Source organism: Ophidiomyces ophidiicola (genome assembly GCF_022830035.1).
Source record: "Ophidiomyces ophidiicola strain CBS 122913 chromosome Unknown scaffold_1, whole genome shotgun sequence".
NCBI classification, from domain to species: domain Eukaryota; kingdom Fungi; phylum Ascomycota; class Eurotiomycetes; order Onygenales; family Onygenaceae; genus Ophidiomyces; species Ophidiomyces ophidiicola.
Genome location: NW_026054641.1, coordinates 1327504 through 1352581, shown reverse-complemented (window position 1 = coordinate 1352581; position 25078 = coordinate 1327504). Strand labels below are relative to the sequence as shown.

At 48.6% G+C, this 25078-nt stretch overlaps 8 protein-coding genes and 2 non-coding genes across 10 annotated transcripts; 6 read left to right on the top strand and 4 right to left on the bottom strand.

Moving 5' to 3' along the window:
- Positions 1 to 107: 107 nt before the first annotated feature.
- LOZ57_000473 (uncharacterized protein) lies at positions 108 to 1770 on the bottom strand (the record flags this gene model as incomplete). The annotated part of the gene is made up of 3 exons (XM_049249572.1): positions 108 to 672; positions 700 to 1389; positions 1481 to 1770. The coding sequence occupies 3 exons, from the start codon at positions 1768 to 1770 to the stop codon at positions 108 to 110; spliced, it is 1545 nt and encodes a 514-aa protein (XP_049111766.1).
- An 863-nt stretch (positions 1771 to 2633) lies between these two features.
- Positions 2634 to 4592, top strand: MSS1 (mitochondrial splicing system protein; the record flags this gene model as incomplete). Its single annotated transcript, XM_049249571.1, has 2 exons — positions 2634 to 2870; positions 2931 to 4592. The coding sequence occupies 2 exons, from the start codon at positions 2634 to 2636 to the stop codon at positions 4590 to 4592; spliced, it is 1899 nt and encodes a 632-aa protein (XP_049111765.1).
- Positions 4593 to 9270: 4678 nt separating this feature from the next.
- On the top strand, positions 9271 to 9342 carry LOZ57_000471. Its single transcript has one exon. It is a non-coding gene; the product is annotated as a tRNA-Met (tRNA).
- Positions 9343 to 9588: 246 nt separating this feature from the next.
- LYS4 (mitochondrial Homoaconitase) lies at positions 9589 to 12065 on the bottom strand (the record flags this gene model as incomplete). Its single annotated transcript, XM_049249570.1, has 2 exons — positions 9589 to 11913; positions 11985 to 12065. The coding sequence occupies 2 exons, from the start codon at positions 12063 to 12065 to the stop codon at positions 9589 to 9591; spliced, it is 2406 nt and encodes an 801-aa protein (XP_049111764.1).
- Positions 12066 to 15589: 3524 nt separating this feature from the next.
- SER1 (Phosphoserine transaminase) lies at positions 15590 to 16956 on the top strand (the record flags this gene model as incomplete). Its single annotated transcript, XM_049249569.1, has 2 exons — positions 15590 to 16321; positions 16384 to 16956. 2 exons carry the CDS (start codon positions 15590 to 15592, stop codon positions 16954 to 16956), a joined length of 1305 nt encoding a protein of 434 aa, XP_049111763.1.
- Positions 16957 to 17124: 168 nt separating this feature from the next.
- Positions 17125 to 18282, bottom strand: CYC2 (mitochondrial peripheral inner membrane protein; the record flags this gene model as incomplete). Its single annotated transcript, XM_049249568.1, has 1 exon — positions 17125 to 18282. The coding sequence occupies one exon, from the start codon at positions 18280 to 18282 to the stop codon at positions 17125 to 17127; it is 1158 nt and encodes a 385-aa protein (XP_049111762.1).
- Positions 18283 to 18694: 412 nt separating this feature from the next.
- On the top strand, positions 18695 to 20585 carry LOZ57_000467 (uncharacterized protein; the record flags this gene model as incomplete). Its single annotated transcript, XM_049249567.1, has 2 exons — positions 18695 to 19714; positions 19770 to 20585. The coding sequence occupies 2 exons, from the start codon at positions 18695 to 18697 to the stop codon at positions 20583 to 20585; spliced, it is 1836 nt and encodes a 611-aa protein (XP_049111761.1).
- A 330-nt stretch (positions 20586 to 20915) lies between these two features.
- Positions 20916 to 20987, top strand: LOZ57_000466. Its single transcript has one exon. It is a non-coding gene; the product is annotated as a tRNA-Gly (tRNA).
- A 265-nt stretch (positions 20988 to 21252) lies between these two features.
- Positions 21253 to 22483, top strand: LOZ57_000465 (uncharacterized protein; the record flags this gene model as incomplete). Its single annotated transcript, XM_049249566.1, has 2 exons — positions 21253 to 21545; positions 21622 to 22483. 2 exons carry the CDS (start codon positions 21253 to 21255, stop codon positions 22481 to 22483), a joined length of 1155 nt encoding a protein of 384 aa, XP_049111760.1.
- Positions 22484 to 22983: 500 nt separating this feature from the next.
- LOZ57_000464 (uncharacterized protein) lies at positions 22984 to 24670 on the bottom strand (the record flags this gene model as incomplete). The annotated part of the gene is made up of 3 exons (XM_049249565.1): positions 22984 to 23960; positions 24020 to 24338; positions 24470 to 24670. The coding sequence occupies 3 exons, from the start codon at positions 24668 to 24670 to the stop codon at positions 22984 to 22986; spliced, it is 1497 nt and encodes a 498-aa protein (XP_049111759.1).
- Positions 24671 to 25078: the final 408 nt, after the last annotated feature.

Sequence of the window (25078 nt, the reverse complement as noted above, 5' to 3'; positions counted from 1 at the left end):
CTAGAGCTGTCACAGTGTCTGATATTCAGCCGAAAGCGCTGCCATTCTCTGAATCCTGAAGCCCTGCAAGAATAAAATTCCTTTCAAAGACTGTTAAACTGGGTGAGTTATTTCCATTGACATGCAATGATAATGCTGCATGCTAACCCCAGGGTGGCACCAGCTACCCAGTATTGTGGACTGGGCCCTCCTGCTAGAAGAGAAAATTCCGTCCTGTATCCGCTAAACCAACCTTTCATAACATTTAACAACGAGGAGGACTTGTGACCTTGACTTTCAAGATTCGAGCCCAAGGGAATAACATCATTTTTAAGTTTATTGTAGTTATTCGTGTCAATTTTTATTCCAAGACTATTGCACTGGTTTTTAAATAACTCCAGTTCGTCGAGCTTCTGTCGTACTGCTTCCAGTTCAGGTTGACGAATCTCCATCGCAAAAAACTCGTCTACTCTTTTTCTATGAACTATGTCTTGCCGATAGTAGTCATGATCAAGCACTGAAGCGAACACATTCCCAAAATAATGAGGTTGCATCAGTCCATGAGCAATAAAAATATCTGGGGACCCAAACTTTTTGTTCCATAATCTTGTTAGTGGAAGCTCATCAATATCACAGCATTTGGGATGGTATGTGTGCTCAACATCGCTTGTTTCCATTTCAAAATCAAAAATCCTAGCTTAATAGGAGAGTCGCGCATACTGTTTTGTAACTCCTATTAGTTCGCAGCCAGTAAGCCACGATGGAGGGACAAACATTTGCTGGGGGATAGTGTGAGTCCATTCCCAGTCTAGAACAGAGGTAATATTAAGATCCTCATCAACAAGGATATTTGCAGAACGTAAGTCACCATGCATTAGAACAAAAGGTCCATGATTAAGCTCAGGCTTAACCCATTCCATCAAAAACTGACGTAATTGGTATATGTTGTAAAGATAAGCACGCGCATCCACCTTAGAGCTGATGCTGCCTGGTACCCGATGAAAATCATCCAAGAGTGCTTGATGCACCATGAAGACATAGTCAATGGTTGAGTGATATACCTGAATAGGTGAGATATAGCGGCATGGTTCAGCACCAGCAAGGGATTGTTCATTCATATAAACAGAGAGAGGGCGATTCCTCTCAAAAACCCAATTATCATCATTTGCGTCTAGGGTGAGCGCACCAATATGATCAAATTGGTGCTGGAACAGCTGCAGGTAGATTCTCCCTAACTGTGAATACAAATGGCGTCTTCGAGGAGCTGGGAGCTTTAGCAGATCCACCTTGATGAGCATTTCCCCATCAACGAAATTCAGTAACATGAACGGTAGGCCTAGGATATTATCCTTGCTGATCGAATAGCCGCGTAGACATGGAATATGGATCGTCGTTTTTTCGGCGATAAACCTACATAGCTGTCAGGGTCCTCCAGCCGATCAAACAGTAGTATTTTTCCACCTAATATTCCGTTGACAAGAGAAAACCTCATGAGCCTTACTTCATCGTAGCAATCTCGGCTCGAATTTTTTCGTCGGGAAACGCTAGGCGTGGTAGAAGTGGTATTCGCATCATCCATCGCTCGCGAATCGTGTGCTCATTTCCGGGGTCTTCCAGGAATTCAACCGGAAAGCAGACATTGAATGCGCCTTTTTTCTTTTCGTCGAAGATGCGGCAGGGCTTCTTTTGTGGGTGAAATGAAGACGCGAGGGCACACACGACGGAACAATCAATAGAAGCAATGAAACGCTCAACTTCCTTTCCAATTCGATGCCTCGTGATATCGTCCATTTTGCCGGGTGCTGGTAGTCCCTAGTTTGTCGAATTGGCCTTTTCGCGGGCTTGGCCGTTGTTGTTGGCGGCGCTTAGTCATCGTCCATATTTTTGATGCATCCTTCAACATTGTACTCTCGTGGCATTCATTAAGGCATCACTCATGAAGCACTTAAAAAGGGAGGTAAAGCTGCCGTTGAAGGAGACATGTCCATGAGGAAAGACATATTTCAGTGCCATTGAACACAGCCGTTGTTCATATGACAATTTTCTTATGCCTACCACTTCATCCGCAACCAGCTTTGACAACGACAGTTCTAGACTTCAGGTCTAGTTTCACATTATAATTCTAGTGAGATCAGGCTAAATGCCCCAAAATGCTGTGGGTGGTCGGCAAATGAATTTCCAGAGCTCTTGACGTGATTTTTCGACCTTGTTATTTCCATTTTGTAATCATAGCCCGAGATTAAGAAGTATTCTCGGATGCCAATCACGCATGCAGATATTAAAAAACGGTAAAGGAAGTTTGTAGTGGTTCGCGCCTTCAGGTCCGAAAACAACCTGGCAACGATTCATTGATATGAGAATACTCGGCTTCTCAGAGCCGACTGATGGTCATCAGTAAGCAGCAAAGTCGAAGCATACTGGATGCATGGCCAAACAATATGGTGTGCATATGAGAGAGGGAGTAATTAGCTTACATATTTAGAAGCGGCACTGCGAAAGTCAGTCCAAAGAACCGACAACGCTTATCGTGGATTGCACTCCTAGTGGTCGTCTGCTCTTTCCTCACGGAGCCCAAAGTACGGAGTATCAGTGGGAAATTCTTCTAGTTTCTTGAAGCGCACTCAGTTTCCGACAAGCAGAGTTCGACATCGCGCATGCGCATACTTCTGGGCCACTTCGGTCGGCAGATCTTGCCTGTCCGTTCTTCATGGGCCACACCTCGAAATAGAAAATGTCGTCGACCAGATTTGTTCTGCCGTTCAGCAGCATTTTCAATAAAACCACTTTCACCTGTCGTCGACGCGGTTCCGGAAACAATTTATGCTGTATCCACGGCACCGGGAAGGGCCGCAATAGCGATTCTGCGCGTCTCAGGCTCGGCTTGCACACAGGTACGAGATAGTGACTACATGCAATGGCACATTGACTGATTCATACGGCTTGCCTCTTAGGTCTATAATGGCCTATGCCCCAATTCTCAGCTCCCTAGGCCGCGATATGCCGGCCTTCGAACGTTATACGAACCCAATCAATCTCCGTCTACGGATACCGTACTCGACTCAGGAGCTCTAGTTCTATACTTTCCGTCGCCAAACACGGTCACGGGAGAAGATGTTCTCGAATTTCACGTCCACGGCAGCCCTGCCGTGGTAAAAGCCATACTGAATGCTATACCAAAAATCGCAAGCAACACAACGGAAGCTGGCTTGCAGCCATCTATACGTTATGCTGAACCAGGAGAGTTTACTCGACGGGCGTTTCTGAACAATCGCTTGGATCTTCCGCAAATTGAGGCTTTAGGGAGTACCTTGGCAGCTGATACTGAGCAACAACGCCGCTTGGCTATCAGAGGCACAAGCGATGCGCTGTCGGAGAGATACGAAAATTGGAGACAGCAGCTACTATACGCACGAGGGGAACTCGAAGCTTTGATTGACTTCTCGGAGGACCAGCATTTTGATGAATCTGTCGATGATTTTTTGGTATCCGTAACATCGCAGGTCCGAAGATTACTAAAGCATATCAAGGTGCACATTGAAAACGCCTCAAAAGGGGAATTACTGCGAAGTGGAATTAAGATCGCTTTGTTGGGTGCACCCAATGCTGGAAAGAGTTCGCTTCTAAATCGCATAGTGGGACGAGAAGCGGCCATTGTGAGCAGCGAAGAGGGGACTACTCGTGACATTGTCGATGTTGGTGTTGATATTGGCGGCTGGTTCTGTAAGTTCGGCGACATGGCGGGATTGCGCTCTGCGCCAACTGCGCAAGCTGAAGGCGATTGCGTGACGATCGGTGAGGTGGAAAAGGAGGGTATCCGCCGTGCGAAGAGCCGAGCATTAGAATCCGACGTAGTTGTTGCTGTATTGTCCGTTGAAACCTATGCGCACGGCTCAACGTTGAGGCTTGAATCGGAGGTGGTCGAGGCGGTTCGGGACTGCTTGCGACTGAAGAAGCAAGTCATCGTCGCGATTAATAAGACTGACAAACTACCCCTGGAGACGCCGCACGACTACACAAACGTTCTGGAGCAGATCTGTACAACGTTCCCGGGACTCGGCAAAAACCAAATCTACGCTATTTCGTGCAAGGAAGCCCAGAACGCGTTGGCCAGCGACGACGATCCAGGAAAGATACAGCAGCTACTACGAGGCATAGTCCATACGTTTGAAGAGATGGCCACGCCGACAAGATCAGAAGAGGAGGATAATCAGTATGATATTTCGTATTACCAGGACTCACTGGGAGTCACACATCGACAAAGCTCTAATCTAAAAACATGTGCGCAACATCTAGAAGACTTTCTATCCCAAATAGTAGCAATTCCAAACGCCAATACTGCAAGCGACAACAACAACAAGATAACCCGAACTCCAGAGGATGCTGTCGCTAATAATCAACCAATCGAGGACGAAATCGACATTGTGGTGGCGGCCGAGCATCTTCGGTTCGCGGCAGACGCGCTGGCGAAAATCACGGGTCGCGGTGAAAGTGGTGATGTGGAGAGTGTTTTAGGAGTGGTGTTCGAGAAGTTGGTCATCCCCCCCCTTTGCTGCCTAAATTTCGGTGGTATGGTCGCTGATCAAGTTTTGCGCAGGTTCTGCGTAGGGAAATGATACACCCCCCTGCCACAGGAACACGAGATTGGATTGAAAAAGCGGGCAAACTTGTTCTCCGTTATTCCTGGAATCTAGCAAACCCAGCCTTGGATTTCTAGCCCCCCTCCGTCATCAGTCATTCCCGAAAAACTTATCGTGCCTTTTGGGGGGGTTTTCGCCAGTGTCCTGCGCCAGTCAATCCCCCCTAGCACTGCTGAGAGCGGCATAATGCCTATTTCTCGTCGTCCTTGTCGTTCACATCGTTATAGCCGCCCCGGCCCCGGTTCACGGGCGGGGTTTGGGAGCCAGAAGACTGGTTGGGACTGTTATAGCCTCCGCGACCCATTGTTAGGTTTGATGTTGGAGTAGTTAGGTGACGGGTATTCAGAATTTCTGAGAAGTTGAGGTCCTGTGACAAAGAATTTGGTATAGTATATAAAGGCGAGTTTTGAACGTGCCAGATAGCAAGGGAGGTTGTTCGCAGTTTGATTATATGGTGGAATGAGGATGTTTATTACAATATATAATCAGAAGAGGGAACAAGGAAGAGGAGGTTGTCTGAATGAAAGAAGAATTCGGGGAGATAGGCGGAGGCTTGGTGCCTTATATATCCAGAGCGTGTCTGCCTGTAGAAGCATATCGTCAGATATAGAAAAGAGCACCAGTAGCGCCAAACGGCAGCACGAATGGCTCAGCTCGCATTCGTCGCCCTACATGGTCTGAAGTGCTCATGGGAATTGATAGCCGGCAGGTCAGGTCAGGAAATTGGGTCCAAAGAACCAAAAAAACCGTGAAAAAGAAGCTATGACACAAAGCAGATCCCAGCATGTTTTGTCTTACCATTTCCCTTGTGGCAGGGCACCTTTTTTTTTATTTTTCTTTTCGTTTCTTTTCTTTTCGGGCGCATTTTCCCTTTCACGGCATGGAGCCAAAAACAGTGGCTTGAATAGCGCAAACGAATCGGATGGCACCGAACGGCCGTAAAAAGAGTGGTAATGGGGTTTCCGACTACATGTTACAGCATGTACTCCGTAAGGGCACCCGCCAGCAGCAGCCAGGGGGGTTGATCTTTCGACCGGGGCACGGCGTGGCAGGCGTCGCCGATGGCCTGCGAGCGAGTCAGCTGCCCAGGCCTTTGGGGCTAGCTAACCGTCTGGGCTCTCAACGGTCGAGGTGTTTGTCCGCGGGCCGTTGCGGAAATGGGGGGACGACGGTCAAGATTGGGGCCATCATGGCTTAGCTCCATCCTTCTGCACGGCGTTCTTCAACCTGCCCTGGCTGCTGGCGTTGGGTCCGTGTTGATGAATCATCGTTAGTCGAGCGCCAGGCCCCGGGCGGAGGCCCGTGATTGGGAGGGGGGGCTTAAAAAACACGATCTACCGGACATGCACACAGACCGCTGATCCCTGAGGAACAGGCATCCTGGCTCGCAGGCGGGGGCCATGGGGGGGGATTGCCGTTCTCGACGCCGCGGGTGGGCGTTCCTTTGGGCGGGCGGGCAGGCGGGCGTTGAAAGCGTCGAGGGCGGCCAGGTTGGTTGGCGCTGCTCCACGGCCGTTTCATTTGCATTTTGACTCACTCGGGGATTACCGTGAGGGTGGGTCGGGGCCCGTATTGAGTGACTCTGCGTTCTTGAAGTAATTATGATGCAGGGTACAGCTACCGGCACAGAACACTGCGCGGGCGGCGTCGCGGCCTCCAACGCTCGAGGGCCGCAGGCCGGCCCCGGGTGTTGGGAGCGTGGTTAGTCATCCCCAAGGGGCGCTGGTTCCGGCGCAGAAGAAGCCATCGTGAGCTTAAGCTAATTATAGACACGACGGTGTCTCATGGACGGAGGCAGCCAACGCGGCCGGCAGTGAGACACGCAACAGCATATGCGTGCTATTATTGATGATGCTGCTGCTGCTGCTGCTGCGTCTCCGGTGCCGTGCGTGCGTCTCGACAGCTCCCGTCGCTGTGCAACTGGCCGGCTCCGGCTCCCGGCCAGCTTCCCTCCCTCTCGCGTGGCTGCTGCGCTGGGGGGGATCCCCGATCGGGAAATAGGCCGGGCTCCTGGTCGCGGCCCCAATTGGCTGCGCACACCCAACAGAACAGCGCGCGTTGGCGGCCGGCGCACGCCCAATGCGTTATAAATAATGTGCTGACAAACATGAGGGCCGTATTTGTCAAGTGCCCACGCATCGCCGCCATTATTAATTAATCTGAGGTTGGGTGCGGCCGTCAAGCGAGCGAGAGAGGGACAAGCAAGCGAGCGCGCGTCACCACGACGATGGTGATGATTACACGGCCGAAGCGAAATACGCGTCGTTTCCATACCGTTCGATACCACACCACGTGGGCCCAGGCCACCGCGGCCTCAGCCCTAACGAAACCGGCCTAGCGCCGCCCAGCCGGCGTACGGCCCGTGATATCTTCCGTACGGGACGCACCCGGCTTAGTCATGCTGTTGCGGCTCGAGCCACGCCCCGCCGCTGAAGTCCGCCCGCGCGCCAGCCGCGGCGGCTGACTGGAGTTGCATCTCAGCGCTGAGCCTGAGCATCCCGAGCAATTTTACTTGCCCGCCCAGCCCAGTTCCACCGCTCTTCTGGAACACCGGCCCCGCCACCGGCCAGTGCGGCTCCAGCGTCCTGGAGCTGGTCTGTTTCGTTGCAGCCGCGACAGAGTCAGCCTTATCCCGATGGATGACGGCATGGCAGGAGGCCCTGACGCAGGGAACGAGACACGATCAGCCCGCTGCCGGGTCGTTTCATGTTGGACACTGATGGGCGTCTTGGGTGGTCTCGTAACCCGCCATGATGTCGAATTTGCCGACTTGGTACCCCCTTTTCGCCTAACTGTACCTCCACGCCAGCCATGATGAACCTGGGAGAGAAATTTTTTTTTCCTGTGCACGTCGCACAAAGGGCGCAACTGAAAAGCCCGTCGGCCGCTGCTAGTTCGCGATCTCTCCGCGCCAGATTGCCGACGGAGACTCGTCTCAAGGAGTTTGCGTTAACTCCTCTAAACTCCGGCCGTACCTCGACCATACATGCAATGGCTCTCGGGGTTAGCCTACGATTGGCTCGTATGCAAGTTACCAACCCATGGGGGTTTCCCCCTTAGGGGAATAGCATCCCGGTCGGACATAACGTGCGTAGGGGCTTGCAATCCCGACTCCGCCGTGCGATTCGCTGGGGAAGGGCGAGGATCGACGGCAGGCTTAGGCCGAACCCTTACACTCGACGGGGGAGGATCTACGCAACCGCGTCGACGAATGGCTCGCAATGTATCGCCTGAGCAGATACGAGCAGTACGCGATGGGCCGGTTTGTGTATCTCCGGATTCGCAACGTAAACCGTATCAGGGTCGAGATGTCATTTGATGCCCGCGAAGAGTCATTATTCCTCACTATGAGATCACCTCGTCGACCTGCTGCGCTCGGGGCATCCGATTAAGCGGCTCTTCTACTCGGGATTTGCATCGGTCTTTTCCTCAGCCTTATCGGGACATTGCTCTGCGGGAAGCCAATCAGCAGACAGACCAGGCAAACTGGTCTCGAGAAGGGGTTCATCCTGCCCACGAGTCGTTTCTTGTTTGCCATACCCGGGTTTTGGTTAATCGTGGCGCAGGCATGGGGGCTCGTTCGTTGAACGGCCTCCCTGGTGCCGACTAAACCATAGAGTCTACTAACTGTTTGCCTTGCGGTGAGCTAGTTAGAGTGTTATAAATAGTAAATGGTACTGTAGTTACATACATGAAACGGGTGCCTAGAACCCTTTGCATAGTCCATGCATATGTTTGAGACAACTGGCCCGGCCTTTCCCTTTCTTCAAATCAAGATCCTGCAATGCTTAAAAGATATCACAGATTGCCTCCAAAAATATACACCGACAAAAAACAATTGTGCTACCAATTCAATCCTCAGAACAACGATAGCACGGCGAGCTTAATCGACCCTCATGGCGATATACCGCTGAAGCTGGCGGAGTACCGCCCGGCGCCAGCAAGTGGGAACACTCTCCACATGTTGGAAAAGGCTAGAAAGCTTGGAGAAGATTCGTCCGCATAAGAGGGCAAAAATAGGGGAAGGGGCTAGCGTCTGCATCGTGGTAGTATTTTCTGTCCGGCCGCCTGGACGCTAATCTATCGAGGTACTGCCTGGTAACGCCGCTGGGACAAGCGCCAGACTCGAGGTGAATGAGCATGCCCGAAAACGACATAAAGCTTCCGGTGCAGCCGTAGCACTCAAGGTCGCGAGGCAAGTGGACTTGTCGATGCTGTCATATCGCATTGGCCTAGATGTTAGAGCGGCCAACTTCCAAGAGCAATACAAACAACCCACCATTTTCAAGTTATTGTCATTTTCAAAAAAGGTCCCGCAGGTTTCACACCTATGAAAGAACTCCATCTTCACAGATGTAGATGAAAAAAGAAACAGAAAAGGAAGAAGGTTTGTAGATTCAATCCTTTGACGCTCCAGTCGAGACAAGCCAGTGTGGTGTGCTGGGAGTAGTTACGGAATAAGAACAGTGGTATTCCTCTCGCTCGCCGAGATCACGGCCGACGATGATGGGGGAAATTAAACATCCCGCCATTGTAGATAGTAGTACGTTGGCGTTCGTCAGGCTGGCTCATCTGTTTCAGGGGAACGCGATTTGGTGGAAAATCGTAGTTATTAGCTTAAAGGCAAGAATGCGTTAGCCTGTTCCAAGAGTCAAGCATGTTGGCGCAGCGGAAGCGCGCCGGGCTCATAACCCGGAGGACCTTGGATCGAAACCAAGACATGCTATTTCACATCTTTTTTTTTCTCGCCTTGTCAACGTCCCTACTACCACTTTAACAGATTAACAGACTATATATTCGATTTATGTCGTAACTTATGAGAGTGTGTGAGCTATCGCTCGTCTATAAAAGCCGCCTAAACAAACTGTTCCAACCAAAGCACCATAAATGGGCCGAAAACGCCACCTCCCATCTCTTTTTGTTAAGAAATCCAGATCAAAATATACACGCGCCCCCAGACTAGTTCTACAATCTATGATGAAATGGAGTTCTTTACCCACTTCTCCAATCCGCCAAGAGCTATGATCTCTTGCACGTTGGGTGGCAGTTCTCCGACCTTCTGGGTCCACTTCGGTCCGTCAGGGCCTTCCTGGACCTCAATTTGGCTCCGACGCACATCCCACGTTAAAGTCCAGCCTGTTCGACGTGTCAGCTGTTTATCACTAGCCGCATCGCTCGCAAAGGTCTCTCTTAAACGAGCGACTAGCCGCGGAACTTCCAGGCCCATCAGCGCATTGTTGATGCTGTTACGCGAGAAGATGTTGCCAAAACTGCCGGATACCACAAGAGGGATCTTTTTGGCTAAGATTGCGGTAGCAGCTTGTTCTCGAGAACTGCCACAACCAAAGTTATATCCAGTTACAAGGATGTCACCACCCTTAGCAACGCTTCGGAACTGTGTGTCGTAGTTCTCCATGCAGTATTCGCCCATCTGTTCGTAGGGAATGTTATCCTGATACGTGTATTTCCCAGGATAGATACCATCAGTATTGATGTTATCTGCGTCACAGAAAATGATTTCGCCAGACACTCGTTCAGGGAATCCGGGGTAGACTTCCGTCAGAGCACCGTCGTCCGAAGTCTGTGCACTTTCGCTGCCAAATAGCTTCTCCGCATCCTCGACCATATTATCCAGCTGCCCAATTACTTTTTCCAGGGCTTGTTCGGCAGTTATCATTTCGTTGCCATTACCTTCACCGCGAATAACACCGGTCCACCCCTCGGGGGCCTGGTACCACCCAGGACCACTGAGCTTGCCACTAAGCGCACTGGCTGCGACAATCTCAGGACTAGCGAGATATGCCTTTGCGTCAGTGCTTCCCATTCTACCCTTAAAATTTCGGTTTGTCGCACTGATGCCAACTTCGCCGGGTTCCAGTAAGCCAGTTCCGAGGCCGATGCACGGGCCACATCCAGCCGGAAGAGGCTCAGCTCCAGCTTCAAGCAAGGCCTGCCAGTCACCCGCCTCCTCAGCAGCGCGTTGCTCCGGGATGGATGCGGCTGCGATGTAGAATTTAACACCATCTGAAATCCTGGGTATTTGTCCACCGTTCTTCTCGGCAGCTTCCTTGAATACCTTGGCAGCTGCGGCAATATCGGATGCCCTAGAATTCGTACACGATACCAGGTATGCCTTATTAACTTGGATGTTCTGCGCCTCCAACTCTTTCAGGGGTGTGGCAACTTTCACAGAGTTGGGTCCAGCAACATATGGCGATAGAGAAGACAAGTCAAGGAACAACTCCTTGGCGTATTTAGCTCCCTTATCTGCGGTGAGAGATTCTTCGAAAAGGTTTTCCAATATAGAATGCTGGAATCTTTCAGGAGCAGAACTCTGTAGTTCAGGAACGGTCGACCCCCACATAGCAGCCGTAGTTGCTTTAGCCCTCAGCCACCCCTTTAATATCGAGTCCATCGGGAACAGCCCACTCAAAGCACCCCATTCAGTAGTCATGTTAGCGATTGTCAAGCGGTCATCGATCTGTAGGCTTCGCATTGTTTCCTCGGATCCCGTAAATTCAATAGCATGATTGAGAACATCATCCTTGTCAAATAGACCGCAGAGCGCAACGATGACATCTTTCCCAGTGACCCCTTTCGGGAGCACTCCTTGAAAGGTAACCTTTGCGACCGGGGGAATCTGCCACCAGGTCTTTCCAGTGGCCCAGATGCTAGCAGCATCGGTTCTAACGACAGGTGTGCCGAGACAGCCAACGCCACCATACATGTTGGAATGGCTATCAGATGCAACTACCAGCGTTCCAGGCCAGGCATATCCTTCTTCAACCATAATTTGGTGACCGATACCTCTGCCTGCAGGATAAAAATCCACCCCGTGGGTTTTCGCAAAATTTTCAATCTGCTCATACTTCTTCAAATTCTTTTCTGATTTGTTCTGTACGTCATGATCGAGGGTCATCACAATTTGGGTAGGATCGTTCAATTTAGAAGCACCTATCGACATAAACTTCAAAGCAACAGGCCAACTATTATCATGAGTCATAACGCGGTAAGGAGATATCGTAACGTAGTCGCCAGATTTGACAAATTTTTCTGCAGGAAGGCCAACAGAATAACGTTGTACAATCTTTTCCGTCAGAGTCTGCGGGACAGCCTTGGATGACTCCATTGCCGAAAGAATGGCGGCCATCGAAGGGTCATTGCGCTGTGCATGAAAAACGTCGGTTGACTGGGCGCGCGCAGTCGACGAGATACATCTCTGGTATCCGTAGATAGGAGGGACCCGGAGACATTGTAATTGCTGCTTCTGAGCTCTGGTGAAGGGCACTGGTCTTGTCTAAGTTGTCAGGCGGTATTGTCAGTCTTTTGAGCTTTGATAGAGGGGTCAGGAGGAAGGAACAAACGTACGACGAGCGCCCGCGAGCTCAAGGGAGGTTGCCTCGCTATCCCACGTAGCTGCCGATGCAGCAACTGCCGAACGCTGCTCATCGTTGCTCAATTGCACTCAACAGAGCGTAGATAATTCTTCGATCAATCAGCGTCGAGATAATTGCGTTGACTTTAGCGTGTGCAAACAGAGCAAACATTATCTTGGGAACTGGTATTCCCCTTCAATTTCGGAGCCCCTTTTCGCATGTGCTGCACCATTCAACGACATGCCGGCAGAGTAGATAACATGCGGGTCAAGCAAATTGAAATCCATCTACATTTCTTCAGCGTTTTACATTCTTTTATTCCGGAACTGTATGTAAGGAATTGGGAAGGTTATAGAAACGAGAGCCAGCCAGTTAAGAAGGTTCAGAAGCATCAGTGTTGAGGGGAATCTATGTGAGTAGCTCTTACAGAACCCTATAGACTATCAGATTATAGTTATATATATAACCTCTACACAGTAACCGTGCCTTCCTTTTGACAGGCACCTAGCGCCTTCTAAAATTGAGATAGGAAAGAGCAATGTATAATGGGGAAATAGCAGCCCAGCAGTCACACTTTCCAGTCCAAGTTAGGGAAGGAGCAGTGGACAATGAGGAAAGAGCATCCTAGTATTTGCACCTGCCAAATCTAAGATAGGAAAGGGTAAAGGACAAAGAGGAAAGAACGTCCCAGCAGTCGCACTTTCCAGCTTGATTTAAGGAAAGAATAATCGACAATGAGGACTCTTTCCTCTTTATTCTTTACCCTTGCCTATCTTAGATTTGGCAAGAGCAGCTCGGTAGTTGCACCTTCCAAACCTGGATAGGAAAGGGCATCCCATTAGTCACACCTTCATTTTGCAACTATGCACCTTCCAAGCCTAGGATAGGAAAGAGTGATCAGCAATAAGGAAGGTGCATCCCATCAGTCACACTTTCCATATCCAGGTATGCACTTTCCAAATTTGAGATAGATAAGAGCAAGTGACAATAAGGAAGGTGCATCCCATCAGTCACACTTTCCATTTCCAGGTATGTACTTTCCAAACTTGAGATAGGAAAGAGTGATGGGCAATAATAAAGGGGCATTCCAGGACTTGCAACTTCCTTTTGCAAGTATGCATCTTCCAGATCTAACACAGGAAAGAGCAATGAACAATTGGAGAGGAACGGGCAGCCGAGTAGTCGTACTTTCCAAATTTAAGATGGGAAAGAGCGATGGATAAGAATATTATAGGAAACTAATTCCACAGCATACACTCGCTCTCAATTTTTGAATTCTGTAATACTGAAAAAGGGATGATTCCATTTCAGTGTCAAGAGTCATTTGTCCATGGTCTTCCTGAATGACGGGTCCCTCACAAGCGTTGTGGCGGTCAAATTTTCTCAATATCGTAGTTAGAGTGAACAACTTGGCTCTGGCATTAAGCACGATTTTTCGCTCAACTTCAGGCTGGCGCTGGACTATTCGTCCTATAAGTCTATTTGGTGTTGCAAGCTGGCTGTACCAGTAATTAATAGTATGTAGGAGGATATAAATCTCTTTCCAATACTCAGATAAAGGATCGAGACACTTGACAGTCCCGGGTATTATTACTCCCTAGGAGTAGTGGGAAAATGTGAACATCAAGGTATATTTTCACAAATATAACGACGTAGCTCCGAATATCAGGCAAAGCTTAGAGGTTTAGCATAACGGCGATCTGAGGAATAAAAGTCCAAGGAAGGATATTTCAGTTTTGGAGAAAATAAGTCGCATGCTCCGACTTCCATGGCCGCTCGGAACCCAGCAAGGCAGAGTTCCCTTGTACTGAATAGGCCGCACAAGCTCTCCCTTCTTCCTGGGATTTAGATGTAGAGTATTTTCCTTCGCTATTCGGCCGAGCATGTAATATCTAGAATCTTTACTGAAACCATCGAGCGATTCCAGCCTCCATAAATAGCTCCTGTAGGATATTCATTAGGAATGTTGGTTTTAAAATATAGAAAATAAATCGTGAGTTAACAACTAACCACAGTGCATGCTTTCATCCTATTGTAGACTTTCCAATGCTGTAGGCCAGTGTTTCGCCACAGGCGTACGGCTTTCCATTGACCTCTGTGTCAGTACGAGTATGTCAGAGTCAAGACACGGACCCATTGTCGGAAATATCAGAACTCGAGATTGGCCATTATTTCCGTCTCTAAATAGCATAAATGCTGGGTGTAACGTTGGAAGGATTTGATCCTGGATATGAAACCCGTTTTCTGAAACTGCGTTCTCAACGACACAACTTGCAGGCAAACATGTCTTTGTCCCTGACGATCGTATCAAAGCCATCTAAACGGTAGAGAGGCCACCAAAGCCAAGTTTGTGCTCAATCAGGTATCTAGTATTCATTACTTCTCCAAGGTAATAGAATATGTAAGTCGTGGGCCCCTCTTATGTCATATCAATGTTGGGTTGACAGCAACTTCTAGGAGACCTGTTCTTTCATTTTCAGTGGTTAAAAAGGCTTTAAAATCGCCTATGACTTCGGTCTCAAGTGGCGTTGCCTTTTTTTGTACGCTGCGTGCGGCTGTGATGCTGAAGTTCTCAGGAGTAGTGATTTAGTTAGTTGAGACATTCGGGAAAGTACATGCAGGCCCCGCAGAGGAAGTCGCGTAAAGACTCGGGGTTGCCAATGTAAGTGGTGCAGTTTCCTTGTGGAGTGAGTGCCACCAGGATAGACCTAGTTATGTACATAATATCGCGAAAATATTCTTGTTTGAGAGCCCATAGGTACTCCGTAATTATAGCCATAGACTGGCGAGGCTTAGAGGTAATGCATGCAAAGGTGTGGAGAAACGGATAGTTACCAGGGTACGCTGGACGAGTTAACTATGTAACTACCTCGATCTCACGTTTATTTTCGCAAAAAGGCTGGTAACCATAAAAATACCCAGTTACACAATGCGCATTTTCTCCTTGCTATTTTGAAAGATATTGGATGTCAGTGCCCAACGCTGAAAGGCTAGTTGAAGGCCGGTGGTATCTTGACTCCTAAGCCCTCAGTTGATAGAAGCAGAGCAACTCCGGTTCTAGGGGCGTGGAAGTATGAATCTAGAATTTCTAGTTTATTCTCTCATACCTGAACAAGAGCGGAGAAATATTTTGTACGGTTTCACTCGAGGGAAGGTGCAGAGCAGGGTATTTCTGTAGCTCGCTGGCCAGTATATAGGTATGTTAACAGAATCCCCAGGTGGGCAGAGATACATCAAATGCAGTTCAAAGCAAGCTGTTGAAGACTGATGTTGGACCGGTGGGCCGGTCTGGTTAGCGGATGCTCAAAAGGGTGCTGACTCACCGAGGTACATAACTACTCAGAGCATCTCTTGGGGTGAAAGAATTGCGTGCTCGGCTCTGTGCGCCATGCCGCTCCGTTCAATATACATTGCACACTGAGAAAGACACTTCAAGATGAGTCATAATATCTATCACTGCTAGAAACCGCTCCTACTTACCTACCCCTCTCCGCCCATACATTCTCCCACTAATAGGGCATATCACCCAGCTCTCAAGGCGCATTCTCTTATTTCAAAAAGAACATACTTTGACTGTAGCTAGTTGAGGCGCCGGCGATGCCCTCTCGCCCCGAGGTCGCCTACTTTGGCGCAGGTCCCGCCCCCCTCCCCACTCCTGTTGTCGAAGCTGCCGCCAAAGCTTTTGTGAACTTCAATGATACCGGGCTCGGCCTAGGAGAGATATCACACCGGTCACCAACCGCGAATAAAATTCTTGCGGAAACTAAAGAAGCTCTGGCTACCCTGCTTGATATCCCGGACAACTATGAGATTTTGTTTATGCAAGGCGGGGGCTCTGGGGGATTTAGCGCTGTGGTGTATAACCTGGTGAATGTCTGGGTTGAGAGGCGTCGGCGCAAGATTGATGCAACTACAGAGGAAGCACTTGTGGCAGAATTGAAGAAGCAGGTAGAAGAGGAGCTTAAGTTGGATTACCTTGTCACCGGATCGTGGTCTTTGAAAGCTGCACAGGAAGCAACGCGGCTTCTTGGGGAAAAGCATGTCAATGTCGCTCTTGACTCAAGAAACGATAATGCTGGAAAGTTTGGAACGATTCCATCTGAGGATACCTGGAATCTAACAAAAACTAAAAAGGAGGGGGGAAAGTCGGCCCCTGCTCTGGTCTACTTCTGCGACAATGAGACTGTGGATGGAGTGGAATTTCCAAGTTTCCCTAAATCCTTAGAAACGGATGAATGGGGTGAGGATGATGAAAGAATTGTTGTTGCTGATATGAGCTCCAATATTTTGAGCCGAAAAGTTGATGTCAGCAAGTATGGCGTAATATTTGTAAGGCCCAGTGAATTTATTGATCTATTTTCAATGAACAGCACGCTTATTCAACCATTTAGGGAGGAGTCCAAAAAAATATAGGAGTCACAGGAATAGTGGTGACCATTGTTCGCAAAGATCTGTTGCCTCCTCATACTGCCACACCCTCCCCGTCCTTGCTACGACAGCTTAACATCGGTGGACTTCCTGGCCCAATCATTCTTGACTATGCCACCGCTGCCAAAAACAATTCTCTTTACAATACCCTTCCAATTTTCAACCTCTGGGTCTCTGGCCAGGTAGTGATCGACCTCGTTCGAACACACGGCACCAGAAAGGTGTCCGGTCAGGAAGAAGTTGCAAACAAAAAGGCGCAGATAATATATGACGTTTTAGATAAATACTCAGCAGTCTATCGCGTCGTTCCGGACAAATCTGTTCGAAGCCGCATGAATATCTGCTTCCGCGTGCACGGAGGAGACCTTGACAAAGAGAAAGACTTCATTGCTGGTGCAGAAAAGAGACTACTTCAAGGCTTAAAGGGCCATCGCAGTGTCGGTGGAATGAGAGTCAGCAATTACAACGCTGTGCCACTTGAAAATGTTGAAAGACTTGTTGGTTATCTAGACGATTATGCAAATGGTCGTGCGTAGTTAAGATCAATAGCCGCTGGGTATTTCTTTGCTGCATTAAATACATGTACAGTCCATAAATATAGATAAGTTCAACACACCAAAAATAGACATTTATGCGCCGTGTATACTCTAGTTTACCCAAACTCCAACGTTATGCTGGCTAAAAAAGGTCAAAAGAGACTCATCTCAAAGTTTCCAAATTACCCAACCTTGTAAGTCTAGCTGTTTCAATAAGCCTTGAAGAGGGCCTTGGACTTCAGTCCCAGCTCTCCATAATTTCGGACCTGCTAGATAGTTTACGAATCCATCAGGTCCTGAGACTAACACCAACTTCCGTGTTGAATCATGGTCCGGTTGGTTATCAGCTTTCTGAATGATTTTTGATAATAAAGCTTCATTTATAAGAGTGTTCTCCTCATCCACGAAATAGTCAACCGAAAGCTGCCCACGGGATTGAGCTTTCAGCTCCTCAAGTTGAGCGACTGTGAAGCCATGCGGTTCTTCTGTAAGCTCCGTTGTCTGTTTCTGCCCCGAATTGCCTAAAAACAACGACCACCGTCTTTTTGGCATTCCGGTAGCAGAGTTTCCCTTGCCGCCACGACAATCTTCTCTTCGCCTATTTGCCCAAAGGATATGCATCCTCACATCTCGCTTCGCCCTATCTCCAAAGATTGCATACGCAGCCTGCAACGCAGGTGCAATTCCGGTTCCGCCGGCGATAAACACGACTTCACGAATGCTGTCTGGTAGCTCATATTCCATTTGTGGGCCCCGAAATTCGAGTATTGCCCCAGGTTTCAGTGAATGCAGGTAGCCGGAAACTTCTCCTTCTGGCTCCCTGCGAATGAGGAATTGCAAATTATCGCCATCCCTGACCGCATCGTCAATTGATAACTCATCTTCTCGTATTGGTGGTAATGGTGTATAATCCCTTCCCACCTGCAATTGCGGTTGTTTAAACTGCACACTCCAAAGTCCCCTTTTCCAGGCTTCCTGGTACACTTCATAGTTTGGCCCTTGCTCCACAGGCCGCAGGGTAAAGACGCTACATGTTGAAGAAATGGGCTCTTTGGAAAGGAGTTTGAATTTCGTGAACGTTACCGGGTTGAGAGTAGAGGTAGTATTTATCTCTCGATTTCGGATGTAAAGGCCAATTCCGCCGGCAATGATTGCTACGATAGTGACCCGTAGCCATCTGTTCTTCTTCGGCGCCAAAGGGACATTTGTCTTCGCATTCGTTGCCTTCAAACGTAATAATATTGGTTTGTAAGTCAATAGTTTTTTCGCGGCCGAGCCTCTTATGGCAGGCTCAAAGCCCCTAAATGGAGGCAACCTAGGGACCATCGAAGAACGTAGGATGAGTAAAATGGCTTTGCGATTCAAACTTCGCTGTGGTCACATGCATTCAATAATTTGCCTTTCGCCCCTGGGGATTTTGCCTGCTTAGTCATTGGTCATGGACAGGGGGGGAGGTTATTATGATCAATCTTTTTGCGAATGCAATATGCTCCGACTCGCTTTGTACCTGGAGTCAATATCTGCCACCGTGTGCCGATTCATTATATATCCTTCCTATTGAGCATGAAAAGTTCTTTATTGTGTTTCTATGACCAAGCGATTTGATGAGAGATATGATGTCACGTTGAACTTGCACCAACCACCCACCTCCCTCAACAGCCATCACCAATGATGGCTCTGCTCCTGTCTGATAGAACGAAAAAAACCACCCTTGTTCTTTAACTCCAGCGTGTACCAGATGTCACACGTGGCATTTTCTACCCTCGTACGGCCCGGGCCCGGCACTGCCCGAGACTCTCTTGAGCTTGCATCCCTAGCTTCCTCCGAAGCCGAAATTATAACATCGAGGTCGACATCTCCTTCGGGCGTATCTTCTTCACGGAGGGCATCCCTCGAAAACCAAGACCCTCTCTCAGAGTCTCCTTACGAAGTCTCCAGTTCACGGCATGCTCGATCATACTCTGTTTCCTCCGCATTCGATTTCGGGAACAATCTATTTCCTCTATCGCAAACAGTTGGAGGATATACTCCGCTTGGAGCGCCATCGTCCGCGTCATTGGAACATGCTGGTTTAGTGGATGGCACCCTCGAAAAGCGCAAAACTTTGACCTACCTTAATGGACTTTCTTTGATCGTTGGGTTGATTATTGGCTCTGGTATATTTTCTTCTCCGGGACGAGTAAGCTCGAATGTTGGATCGCCTGGCGCGTCTTTAATAATATGGGCTGTGGCTGGGATACTTGCATGGACAGGCGCGGCGAGTTACGCTGAACTAGGAGGTGCTATTCCGTTAAACGGTGGAGCACAAGTATACCTAGCGAAGATTTTCGGCGAGATTGCGGGGTTTTTATTTGCTTGGTGTGCTGTGTTTGTTCTCAAACCTGGCTCTGCTGCGATTATCGCCATAATTTTCGGAGAATACGTTGTACGGGCAGTTGTCGGTACACACGTCGAGGCCGTCAATCCATGGATCAATAAAGGCGTGGCGTTACTGGGACTTGCCATCGTTACCTTCTTCAATTGCGTATCGACGAGACTGGGGACACGAATCGGGGATGTCTTCATGTTTTTCAAGTTTATTGCGCTGCTCGGAGTTACTATTACTGGAATCATCGTTGCGTGCACAGGCATATCATATGACGGAAAGCCAAATAAGGAATGGAAAACCACCGGGTGGTTTGAAGGGACTAATAAGGATGTCTCCAGCTGGGCCGTAGCATTGTATGCTGGTCTCTGGGCGTTCGACGGCTGGGATAACGTGCGTCTCTCGTTTATGACATTGTGTTATATCTAGGCCGCTAACTCTGACACAGACAAACTATGTCACCGGGGAATTCAAACGTCCTAGTCGAGATTTACCACGCGTGATTCATACGGCTATGCCTCTCGTTATTCTCTGCTACCTTCTTGCCAACATGGCATACATCTTCGTCCTACCTTCTTCTACCATTGCTGGTACTAATACTGTCGCTGTACAGTTTGGCGGCAAGGTATTTGGCCCCATTGGTGCTATAATCATTGCTCTTATCGTCTCTGGCAGCTGCATTGGGGCCTTGAATGCCACCACGTTTACTAGTGGTAGACTAATCTACGCTGCTGGTAGAGAAGGCTACCTGCCCTCTGTATTCGGCCAGATTGGGGTTGGAAACTCCACAAATCCTTCAAGTGATCGTTTGAGGACACGTTCATGGTTTCAAAAGCTCCTCGTTCGCGCGTTCGGGGACGATGTCGGCATCGGCTATACCCCCATTTACGCAATGATATTCAATAGTACTCTGTGCTCATGTTACATCGCAGTTGGCGAATTCGGAACTCTTGTCACGTTTTATGGAGTAGCAGGGTATACATTCTACTTTCTCACCGTCCTTGGCTTAATCGTACTTCGTATACGAGAGCCGAATTTAGAACGCCCATACAAAACCTGGATATCGACACCTATCATATTCTGCTGCGTCAGCTTGTTTTTGCTTAGTCGTGCGGTATTCGTGCAGCCATTACAGACCCTGGTTGTAGTGGGATTTATTGTTGCAGGAGTTCCTGTATACTTCTGGCGAATATCACAGCGGGACGGGAAGTTGGAGTTGAGTGCGGGCTGGTGGAAATTCTGGCAAAGATGGGGAAAGGCATAAGACCAATGATTTCCGAAATGTATAAGAAGTGTGATGGTGTGCTTTTAATTGCCTAGGATACACTTTTCTTGTCGATATTTTAATCGGGTCACGGGTGTGATGGCTTGAGGCTCCAACCTTCGCTTAGGAACCCTGACATGTAATTTACATTCTTCTTTACTAAGGCACTACCTAGATAGCGAGTATTTAATAACGAGGAACGATATCAAATTTTCACTTTTCGCTCAGTAGTTCTCTATATAATGTTTCGAGTGCACATCACCATAGTTAAGTCCCTTGAAAGAGAGATAAATCATCATCTGAGGAGGTTGCCACCTCTCTACCGGTTTAGCGCTGGTAGTCAATGGGTTAAGATCCAGCATTCCCAATGCTGGGGACCGGGTTCGAGTCCCGGCCGGCGCAATTCCTAAAGCCTTATTCGTTTTTAACTTTTTGAAACCACAAACATTTGATTACTATTTCCTCTCTGGAGTTGCAGTAGTTAATGGATTGATTTTCTAATTCATCTCAGAATCTGTTCTGTGGCTGAGGGATCAATAATAGTGACCTAGCAACAAGCGTATTTATCTGAGTAACTACACCCCAGATCCAGGGATAATGAAATTCATCGCGAGTCCTCAGTGCATAAGAGATCGCATCGACTGCCAATGCTAAGAGGCTTCACTTCATGCCCCGCCTTCTGCCTACCCTTCTCCGTCGCGCATATTCGTTCAACCCACTGCTTCCACTCCTCCTTCGAGAATGTCGTGATCTGGCCTCCGCGCGCAATGAGCTCCGATGGCTCCAGGAGCATGTACACTCACTCAATGCCGCGAATATCCGTGGTGAACGATGGCGCCAGAGAAAACTACGATTGATGGTACAGGACCGGTCCCGGGGCAAGCCACTCCAATATATACTTGGAGATCAACCCTTCGGTGAATTGGAGATTCTCTGTAGGAAAGGCGTGTTGATTCCTAGGTACCAAGGGGGATTTTGCCATTGATCTCGTTTGATTTTATTGTTCTACTGTTAACTTGCAAGCTCCTTTTTTCAGACCCGAAACAGAATCCTATACTTTGCGTGTAGCGCGCTTGATCTTGTCACGGCTTCGTACGAATGTTCCCCTCACAACACCGTTCCGGATACTTGATCTATGTACCGGTACTGGCTGCATTCCGCTACTTCTACACTCTCTTCTGGCACCATCCATACCTAATCTGACTATCGTTGGGATTGATATCAGTAAACAAGCATTAGCGCTTGCGAAGACAAATCTAGAGTACAATATTTGCCGGGGACATCTCCTGCCCCGGGCTAGGCAGGACGTCCACTTTCACCAAGCCGATGTTCTTGATGACGGGGCCACATGCGGCAACAATGCTAGCCCTAGGCTCCAATCTGTCCTTTCCAAATTCATATCTCTCGAGGATCGACATAAGGCACGGGCCCAAAGTACACAATGGGATATTCTTATATCAAATCCGCCCTATATCTCTCCAATTGAATTCCGCAATGGAACCACAAAGCGGAGCGTAAGGCTATATGAACCATCACTGGCACTTGTTCCTCCACCACTCATGCCAAATTCCGAAACTAGAGGCATTATAATGACGGAGCTAGAAAAGCAATCGCTAATAACAACCCGTCAAGACTTGTTTTATCCCCGGTTACTTGGAATATCCCAGCAAATAAATCCTACGCTTACTGTGTTGGAATGTGGAGACCTAGCACAGGCCAACAGAATAGTCGATTTGGTTAGAAAGGAGAGTTGCATTGGTCGTTTCATGGATGCTGTAGTTTGGAGCTGCGAAGTCTTTGTGGACTCGGGTTTTTCTGATGCTGATGAACAAGAAGGAGCACGAGCTATTGCAATCGCTAGTCGCCAGGACTCCTCAAGTCTACTCGGGCTAAAGTAGACTGCAGTCATGCTACGGCTGCCTGGTACTGCTACAAATTAATCTAGAACAATATATAGACAAATACCTATTGGCAAGGTTATATTGTCTACCGGTAATACAAGCTATCGATAGAAGATTAACTATATCATTCAGATAACTAGACTTGCCAAATGAGAGAAATAGCTTGAAAGACAGTACCATCAATGGCCCACAACAAACAACTTGTCTCTACCGAATATTGCAAGGAATGGTTCGTTACATTTTGAGGGTATATGCAGGAATCAAACAATGAGGGACCAAGGAGAAAAAGAAAAGCACCAAACACCAGAACCATAGATATGCAAATGATGAAATATTTCTTCTGGAGTATCAATCATTGAAGACATGAAATGTGACAGCATCGCCGCCGTATATACTTAATGAACAAATGTTTGCGTATTACCTCTCTCTGATTTGTTTTCGGAAAACCGACGCTGCTTTCTAGCGATCCTAGAAAGCGGCAACGAGTGTAGGGCTGTCTACATAGCAGCAAATACCAAGCCTGCTCCGGCGAGACCTGCGATCATCCCAATAGGATATTCAGGTTTCGCTGTCGGGACCGCGCCGGCGGTTGACTTAACAGGTCGAACGCCAGCATTCGAACCAGAAGTTGCGATTGGAGTCAAGGTGGTCTGAACGGTGGCAGTGGCAGTTCGGGGTGCACTGGATACGGCACCACTAGCCGCAGTCGCATCCGGTACACTTCCTTTGCCAGTGCCAATCTCGAGGATATCGTTAGAAGAAGTGTTGAAACGTGTCTGAGCAAGGGAAATTTCATCGTTATCAAGATCGTAAACCACGTAAGCGCTTCGAATAAAGGTATCACCGAGGATGGAAATCGCGTGCTGTGATGGGGCGATGCCAAAGATACATGCCAGCGTGCCGTCATCAAATTTAAGAGCCTCGCCGTTTGAACCGGGGCCGGGATTAATGACCATCTCATCCATATCCACGGAGATTTTAGGCTCAGAGAAACTGAAAACGAATTTGGATTTGGACCCAGCGAGAGAGCACGGAACGTAAGCCGCACCAGACTCCGGATCCCATTGCGCGGAGACGGCATCAAAAATGTCGGACACGATAGCATCTGGAAGGTAAGTAAGACTACTACCTGTATCAAGAACGGCACTGAATGGAAAATTAGCACTCGGAAGCTGCTGAGTACCGGAGCCACTGTTCACAGCCAATCCAGTTAAAGCAACAGCAAGATCTTTGTAGGTTCCCCGATTACGGATGACAGGAAGCGTTTTCAACGAGCCTTCGAACTTGGCTTTGTTGACACCACCAAACAATATTTCTCCTGTATTGGAGTCAAGATCATTAAGCCAGATACTATAGGCATTAGATTTGATGAGGCCGCCATCCACGAGAGCCTTTGGCAAATTGGCGTAAGGTGCCTCCCTGTTTCGAACAGCTTGGACTTCGTTCGTAGGGTATCCAATTCCTAATACTCCCTCTATTATAGTGGTCATTAGCCACGTTGTAAAAGCAAATTTTTGTATCAGCGTAGCCTACCTCTAGATGTAGACTGATATCCGACTGCGAATTGAAAATCCTCTAGAGAAATTCCACCAACGTTTATCTTATCAGATACATAGTCCCCAACAGCGCTGGAGCCATCTGCATAAGTGATATTGAAGTTACTGTTGATGCGCTTATACGTGGATGACTTCTTGGGATCGTATGTGCCGCCAGCCTGGCAGAGATTCCGTCTATCTTGGCAGATTTTGGAACTGGGGGTGTTTACCCACAGATCACTACTCCCAGTGTCAATGTGCATCTGCAATTTTTGTGGTGGGGTGCCTAGGGTGAGATTGCAGAAATAAAGCGTTTTCTAGAGGTGAGAGCCATGGTATCAGCAAGGTAAATTGCCACGACAGGATTATCCAGTGCAACACCTGGATTTCCCGCGTTTACCGCGAACGCTGGCAACAGGTGACACCGAGAATTGCGCTGCTCGCATACCTTATTATCTAATACCTGGCTCACCACCTTGCTCTGGCGCCGTACCCTTCGATCGTCTGATTCGGGGAGAATTGGCACCTTTCTGCGCTCGATTTCAAAGCCAATAACCGCCGGTGAAGACCTTTTCACTAGTTCTAGCGCTTGGGTAATCTGGAGGACTGTTGCCGCCGCTGCCAGCGACCAGAGGATAATGTCGCGCATGGTGGAAGGAAGGATGGACGGATGGATGGATGCGTTTGAACCGCTTCTCGAATTAGACCCAAGGCGGCCCACTTGGGATGGATGTATGTCCAATGGGGAATCAACGGCACTGGAGAGAAATGGGCCTGACAATTAGTGACCACTTAACTAGCATTGTCAGTTGAATGCCATTCTGTAGCAATCATAGAACGCCGGCAATTGAGGTCACGTACGCTGATGAAGGCGCCAAAACCGCCTGAAATGATGACGGGGTATGTGCAAAACGACGGAGAAAACTGGGAGAAAGGGCAGGTCTATTCACTTGCCCGCCAAGCTGGTGGTCTACGGGGGTTGAAATGGAATGGAAAAGACTGCGCAGGGAAGACAGAAGCACGAAGGCGATCACTTTGGGTATCTCCAGTCCTGGTT